At 32.4% G+C, this 7,472-nt stretch overlaps 2 protein-coding genes across 2 annotated transcripts; both read left to right on the top strand.

Annotated features, from left to right (window-relative positions):
* Window positions 1-3,342: 3,342 nt before the first annotated feature.
* LOC133177610 (E3 ubiquitin-protein ligase TRIM45-like) lies at window positions 3,343-3,657 on the top strand. Its single transcript, XM_061312576.1, has one exon. It carries the CDS (start codon window positions 3,343-3,345, stop codon window positions 3,655-3,657), a length of 315 nt encoding a protein of 104 aa, XP_061168560.1.
* Window positions 3,658-3,906: 249 nt separating this feature from the next.
* On the top strand, window positions 3,907-5,013 carry LOC133177609 (uncharacterized). Its single transcript, XM_061312575.1, has one exon. It carries the CDS (start codon window positions 3,907-3,909, stop codon window positions 5,011-5,013), a length of 1,107 nt encoding a protein of 368 aa, XP_061168559.1.
* Window positions 5,014-7,472: the final 2,459 nt, after the last annotated feature.

Raw genomic sequence — 7,472 nt, 5'->3', positions numbered from 1 at the left:
CAGCTAATTAATACCATCAAAACTATACTTGCATGGAAAGTTACATGTGTAGGGTTCTAATTGGCGACTAATTTAGTCGCCATGGCGCCAAAAAGTTTTGATTGACGTCTAAAATTTTTCCATAAGTCGCCAAATTGGCGACCATTTTAAATTGACTTGGCGACCGTCGAATTCCGGAAATTTCCACATTTTTTTATTACGAATTTTCTGAAAAAGCGAAAAGAAATTTAAAAGAAAAGGAAAATTCTTTTAGCAATGGACATGTCATGTTTTCTTGGGTACATCATTGGCCCCTATATTCTATTAGCTTTTGAAGTTGGCGCCTAAGAAAAATTGCCTGGCGACTAAAATTTTGCATTGGCGACTAATTCTTTTTGATAAGGCGCCAGCTGGCGCCTAAATTTTAGAGGCTACTTAGAGGCCTGATGTACAAACATAGAAAGCTAAAATTTAACACAGAAGTCTTTCTCTAAACATTAGTTGTTCTTGTTGTGAAAGAGCAAGTAAATTGGTTCATGTACCTAAAATATGTTTTACATTTCATTTGAAACACAATGAAATGTATAGAAAAATTTGAAATAATGTAAAAATGAAGGACCATGTTGATTTCATCATAAACTAATATTCTGTTCACATTAATTTTGAAGTATGTGAACATGCGCACAGCTAATCAAGGGTGAAGACAGTAGGCAATGCATCAAAAAAAAAAGTGAATCTCAAAAAACAATTTAAATTTGAGATTGAATTAACAATAAAAATATGTATTTTGATATGAAAAAGGGAAAAAAAAGCTTTATTTTCCGAACAAAATTTACGGTACATACATAATTTAAAACTTCATGTGTTTTTAAAAATACGTTTCTTATTTTAATTCACAACAAACTTTAAATATTAATTCAAAGATTTCAAAATATAATGAAAAGTTGAAAAGTAAAGTGTCAATTTCGTAAATTTCGTATTGTATTAGTATTGTTGGTCAGACAAAGAGATAGGGATAATAAACTACCTGATTTCCTGTTAGAGGGATGTAGAAATATCAAAAAAAAAAAAAGAAAAAAATGAAAGAAAGAAAGAAAAAAGAACCCCATTGAGTATGTGTCTTCAACATTACTATTTTCATACATTTTCAATTCAATAGTTCATCTGTATTTCAATGTTATAAGACAATATATTTTAATGATTCATATTGAGCACATCGTAAATATGTGGAAGAAAAAAAGCTTAATAATATATGAGAGAGAAAAAAAGAGAAGTACAACGTATATGATCGGCCGGGGGGGGGGGGGAGGGGGCGATTGTAAGCCTTTTTCTTTTGAGAACTCGATCAACAAGTGCAGATCTTACGACTGAATATAACTTTGAAAGAAAAACATGAACTTGAACTTTTAGAAGGCGATCATTATTCAAGCAAGTACAACATATGTACAGTATATTTTAGAATGGATTTATACAATTGACATATATCGATATGTTCCAGCATATCCAGAAAAAAAAAAAATTTCCCTTGAATTACAATGTAGATGTACAAAAAATAGTGCAGTGGATATTGATTTTGCTTGTTTTTGTTTTGTTTGTTTGCCTTTTTTTTGAGGGGGTGGTATTGGTCTTTTTTTCAGGGACCTATGTACTAAGGTTTCAGTTTTGTATCAAAATTACTCAGTATTTAAATATTAAAGAGCTCGATAAAGCGTAAATATATGTTTAAGTTTCTGTCTGTTCATATTTATATAAACTCTTTATTTATTTGTTTTTTTTTTTAAGGTTTATATCCTTTTGAGTTATATCTTAATTGTTCCCAATCTAAAATTACTTCCAGAAATTAATGATTGATTGACTAGTTGTATATTGTTTTACGTCCCATTCGAGAACTTTTCACTCATATGGAGACGTCACCATATACCGGTGAAGGGCTGCAAATTTAGACCTATACTCAGCACTCAGGGTCATTGAGCAAGGGGGGTTCTTTATGTTGCCAACGCCTACCGTGACACGGGACCTCGGATTTTAAGGACCCGTGGCTTTCACGTCTAGTGCTGGGCGCAAGGAGAAAGAACGGTCCGCAATACCTAAATACATCTTAGTCGCGGCGAACGAGAATCGAACCCAGAAATTTAAGATGAATATATGTAGACATCCTTTATGTGTCATTTGAAATATCTTGCTATCAGTCCAAAGTCAACCAACTCATTAAATACCCAGTCTGATTAAAACTAGATTCTTGTGATCCGCTTCTTCTTTTAGTGTTTTGTGCAACGTTAAAACTAAAAAAGAAGGAGCGGATCTACTTGTAGGATTGATTCTAATCAGATGATTTATGCCTTCCATGATATACAGGTACATGTAAATATAATTTAAATGCTTTATTCATTTTAAACCGAATTTATGAACTATAGCTCTGCAATAAATTATTATCATTTTATTTTGAATGTATGCACAATATTAAATATTTTCAGAGATAATCACGAGCTACTGACAAGTCCATAATTTATATTCTTAATATGCATGCACAAATGGTGTTGGGGCACTTCTCTCTAGCATCGTAAATATTCGTTCTTTATGAAAGCCAGAACCACAGAAAGCGGTTACAAGAAACAAACGAAGAGAACACAATTAATTTCATAAAATCTGCAATAAATTAACTGATTAATTAAAAAATAAATAAAATAGAATTTAAAAAAATTGATAATAATTTGAATCAAAATAGCATTTAAAAAGAAATAGAGGAATTGTTTTGTAGTTGGATATGGAATCAATATTTAATTCACGAATGAGAAAGAATGTCCAAACATATTTGATATTTTCACGAGTGCGAGTTAAAATGAATTAAAATATATATTATTTTTAAAAATCCTGCATATATGTCTCACGAGTGATTTTGACATACACGTGTTCAGGTTGTAAGCAAATTATTTTCACGGTGCGAAAATGTAAATTTTATTCAATGGATAAACTACAGTATCTCATTGTTGAAAACGTACTGAACTGTTTTATTTATACACAGCATAGTCGTAAAAAAAAAGGATGGAAACAATGAGGCCAATTTGATAATCTGTCAAAATAATACGAGGTTTTCTTCTATGTATGGTTTATTTTACACTGTAAAAATATTTTACACACATAACATTGATATTATGGCATAGGAGAGAAGATATTGTGAGCATTTGCGGAAATGACAAAAGTGGAAAAAGCTCTGCCTTCGGAAGAGAATGACCTGCAATTGCATTTCCGCATTTGCATAAACTAATAATCTGTATGAAAATTCTAAATCTCTGGTACTTCTTTATATTATCATAACAGAATGTAACAATGTGGTGTAACATGTAACAACTATCATAATTAGAAATGGATATTCCCAGCACAGCCCAATACTTTTTAGAATGTGATATTCAAGAATGTGAAAGAAACTGCGAGTTCTATTGCAACCCTTGTCATCAAAGATTGTGCAAACAATACAGAGATGAACATCTGAAAAGTCTAGAAACCCAAATTCATGAGGTTGTCCTTTACCAGCGACGTAGACGACAACTTCCTGTGGAGAAATGCAAGATCCACCCCACTAAAGATGTGGACATGTTCTGTGAAGAATGCCTAGTTCCATTATGTTCTAGATGTGCTACAAAGGGAAACCACCAATTTGTTGATCTTGAAACGGTCTAAACAGAAAAATATTTGCTCTACCTAGAAGAAACCTCGAAAATTGATGAGTATTATCTCCCCACCTCTCAATGATTTACAGGGAGGAATAAAAGAAGATCTCTTAAATATTAAAATCATTATGGAAAACATCAGAACATCCATGAAGACTGAAGGTGAGTCGAAAAGTCTGGTGTCGAATCTGAGAACTTGAATCGGCTAGACCAGACAGAGCATTCACTGTTAGAAGAACTAAACATCCAAAACAAGACAATGGATGATTCCATCACTTATCTTAATAACCTTGTCAAAGAGCTTCACAGATGCCTGTCCTCTACAGAACCTCAAAAATTATTGTCTGAGGAGAAGCCGAATATACAATGTATAACAGAGACAACAAAACCAGTCACACCAGGATTTACTGCTGGTCAATGCAGCAAAAGTGATATCACTCAGTTACTTTGTAAAATACATGTCCCCAACTCTAAGGCAGAGAAGAGAGAAATAAGGCCCATTGAAAATATCTACAATACAGTTAAGAAACCTGATATGAAACAAACAATGTCTTTATCTGTCTCTGTCACTAAGGTCAGGGAGTTCAATGTACCAGAAGTTGATTGTTTATTCCATGTATCATTACATCAACCAAACAAACTCTGGATAAGTTACAGTGATGGCAATCTTGTTCAAACAGATCTACAGGGGAATGAGGTACAGAAGATAAAAACCAATGGTGGATCTGAAGGTTACCACACAGTGACACAGGACTGGGATCTGATCTTTACAGACAGAAAGAAAAATGTCATCAATATGATAACACAGGATGACAATATCACTGAATTCATTAAAACCGGAGAATGGGAACCACTCAGCATACACTCATCCCACATCAACGGGGACTTACTGGTTGGGATGAATCGGAAGTTTGAAGAGGCTAAAGTCACCAGGTACAACAAGACAGGAAAAGAACTACAGTTCATACAGAGGAATAACAAGGGGCAGAAATTGTATGATATGCCACACCACATTACAGAAAACATCAATGGAGATATCTGTACATCAGACTTTAATAATACAGTAGTGGTGATGTATAAATCTGGACAATACAGGTTCGCATACACAGGCCAGAAATCAGGGTTCCGTCCCTCTGGAATCTGTACTGATGTCCTCGGTCACATCCTGGTGTGTGATAGTGACAGTGTTCATCTCCATGATCAGGACGGCCAGTTCTTGTCTCTATTACTCACACGACAACAAGGTGTAGACATTCCCTGTAGTGTGTGTGTGGATGATCAAAGTAATCTCTACGTACGTGGGAGAACTATTCATGAACACATTGAGAGTGTACAAGTATCTCCAGTGAAAATAGTGATTTTATGAAATTGCAGTGATCATGTACAGGAACTACAGATTTCAAACAACCACACTTATGAAATTATAAGCACTTCCTTGTTTTTACTTTACATCAAATCAATGTTATTATATCAGGAAATGAATTGTTAAGATTTTAGTGATTTCTGGAAAAGACGGTAATTTGAAATAAATTATTGTTAAATAAATTCATTAACAAATAATGATAACACATATTGAGAAGTTACTTTTTACACTTATGGAACATGTTTAGAAATTTCATCAAATGCATACAGGACTATTGGATTTACCTGCACTGTAAACGTATATAACTCAGCGCATTCAAAATTTATCGCCATTTCTCACTTCAACTGATTAGCATAATCATGAATAAGCGCATCGAAATATATTAGTTTAAATAATGAATTAGCTTGTACACGAATGGACAAGAAGTAGCGCAAAGGTGCCATATTAGGTACGTTTACAGTGTCAACATGTGTAGTTTAACCATATATCATAAGAGCAGAATTAATAAGTTTTAGAGGCAATTGGAAACACTTGAGTTCAGTACCTGTTATTTTCAAACTTTTAAATTATACATTAAAGGTCACTGATTACAAAATTGTTAACTGAAGTGTACCTATTAAATACATGTACATAACATATTGATTTATATTTATTATGATATAGGCATTTGCATCCATGTTGAGTTTCCTTTCTTCCTTTGTCAGAGCAGAGCAGCTGTGTAAAATAAATCATTAATTTCACCTTAAGCATATTTGAGATGAATATCATAAATTGATTCCATATATTATATTATTATTATATTTTTGTTTGATTAAATGCATTAAAAAGAGTTTCATTGACCGCAACGCTCACCTGAGTCACCATGGCCCCGCAGTTCTTCTGAAGAAAATATATAAATATAACTTGCACGACCTTGCTGTTCTGAAGATTTAACAAAATTCAAGCAAAAGTTAAAATCAAAGACCTTGGGAATGTTTGCATATCAATATGATTCAGTGTAGGCCTTCTATTTTTGAAAAGATTTGTTTAAATTTTCGCACAAATTATTGCTCATGTTAAATTTGAATACCTATTTTATTACCATCTAGTCCAATGGGTCAATGTTTGAATTTATGAACAAATTATGATTCCACCTACACTGCTGGAGCATACTTTATATATATATAGTAATATTAATATTACTAATCATGGCTCAGTGATTCTTGAGAAGAATTTTTTTAAAGGTTTTTTTAATTTATTCCCAAGCAAAAAATTTGGTTTCTACCAATGACCCCAACCTAGCTCACGGGACCATGATTCAAAGTAACTTAATTTTGCACTATCTGAGAATGCTAGCATATTTATATAAATTCATGGCCCCGTTTTTCTTAAAAAATTCCTATGTGAAACTTTGATCCCCTATTGTTGACTACCCTATCACTGGTGGCCATGATTAGAACAATTAAGAATGTATACTATGTCAGAAAGCGTTCTTATAAGTAACTTTTTTCTGACCCAGTGGTTTCTGAGAAGAAAAGATTTTCTTGCGCACTCCCATGTAAAAATTTGATTCACTGTTATGGTACTATCCTATCACTGAAGACTGTAATTTGAACGATCTGGAATATACACTAAGTCAGAAAACGCTCTTTTATGTTTTATTTCTTCTTACCTAGTGATTGGTTCTTAAGAAGATTTTTTTATTTATCCCCATGATTTGAACAACATTAAATCTACACCACAAATTATAATTTGACTAGTGAATGCCCTGATGATGTTCTTGAAAAGATTTTAAAAGTTTAAAAACCTCTTATGGTAAACTTTGATCCCTTGTTGTGGCCCCTGGGGGCATTTATTTTCACAAATTTGAATTTTCACTATCTGAGGACTTATCAGCAGTTTGTTTATACAGCTGAATTAATTGCAAAATAACATAATCTAGCTACATGAACGTGAATCATTTAGGATTTCATTATTTATTGTAGAAATCAATTTGAAAGAATATGACGAGATAAATAGAATAGCTCTGTTTCTGATTTCGTCAGTCTAATTTGCGCATATTACACGTTTTAAATAAGTACTTCCACATTAAAAAATGTTTCTAGAAGAAACCTTCCCATCTTTCAATATGCTTAATAGTATATATTCTATGAATATGAATTAAATGATAGATATAACATGTATAAAATGAATTATTATTAATGGTTCTTTGAATAAGCAAGTTATGAAGTAAATATGGGTTACCTTTATATTTCATGTTATATTAGAGTATATAAATATAATGACTATCAGATTATATTGCAGGTTTGTTGTTATACAGTATTTAAAAGCATGAGTGATTGTATTTTTTTTTAAAAAAAGATGCTTTTTCTAAAATACTGTGACGTTGTGCTTTTTGGGAACCCAAACCACTGATCACTAATGTATATTTATAAATTTTTTAAATGTTTAGCACGAGCATATAAATGTATGACCTACATGTA

Source organism: Saccostrea echinata, unplaced genomic scaffold (genome assembly GCF_033153115.1).
Source record: "Saccostrea echinata isolate AGI-Se365-2 ecotype Australia unplaced genomic scaffold, CSIRO_AGI_Sech_v1 ptg000176c, whole genome shotgun sequence".
Taxonomy (NCBI): domain Eukaryota; kingdom Metazoa; phylum Mollusca; class Bivalvia; order Ostreida; family Ostreidae; genus Saccostrea; species Saccostrea echinata.
Note: the sequence above shows the minus strand (reverse complement) of the source record. Positions and strands in the feature narration are given on the sequence as shown.

Excerpts from the sequence above, each read along its gene's own strand:
- LOC133177610 (XM_061312576.1), top strand. The coding sequence starts at position 3,343 with ATGGATATTCCCAGCACAGCCCAATACTTTTTAGAATGTGATATTCAA.
- LOC133177609 (XM_061312575.1), top strand. The coding sequence starts at position 3,907 with ATGGATGATTCCATCACTTATCTTAATAACCTTGTCAAAGAGCTTCAC.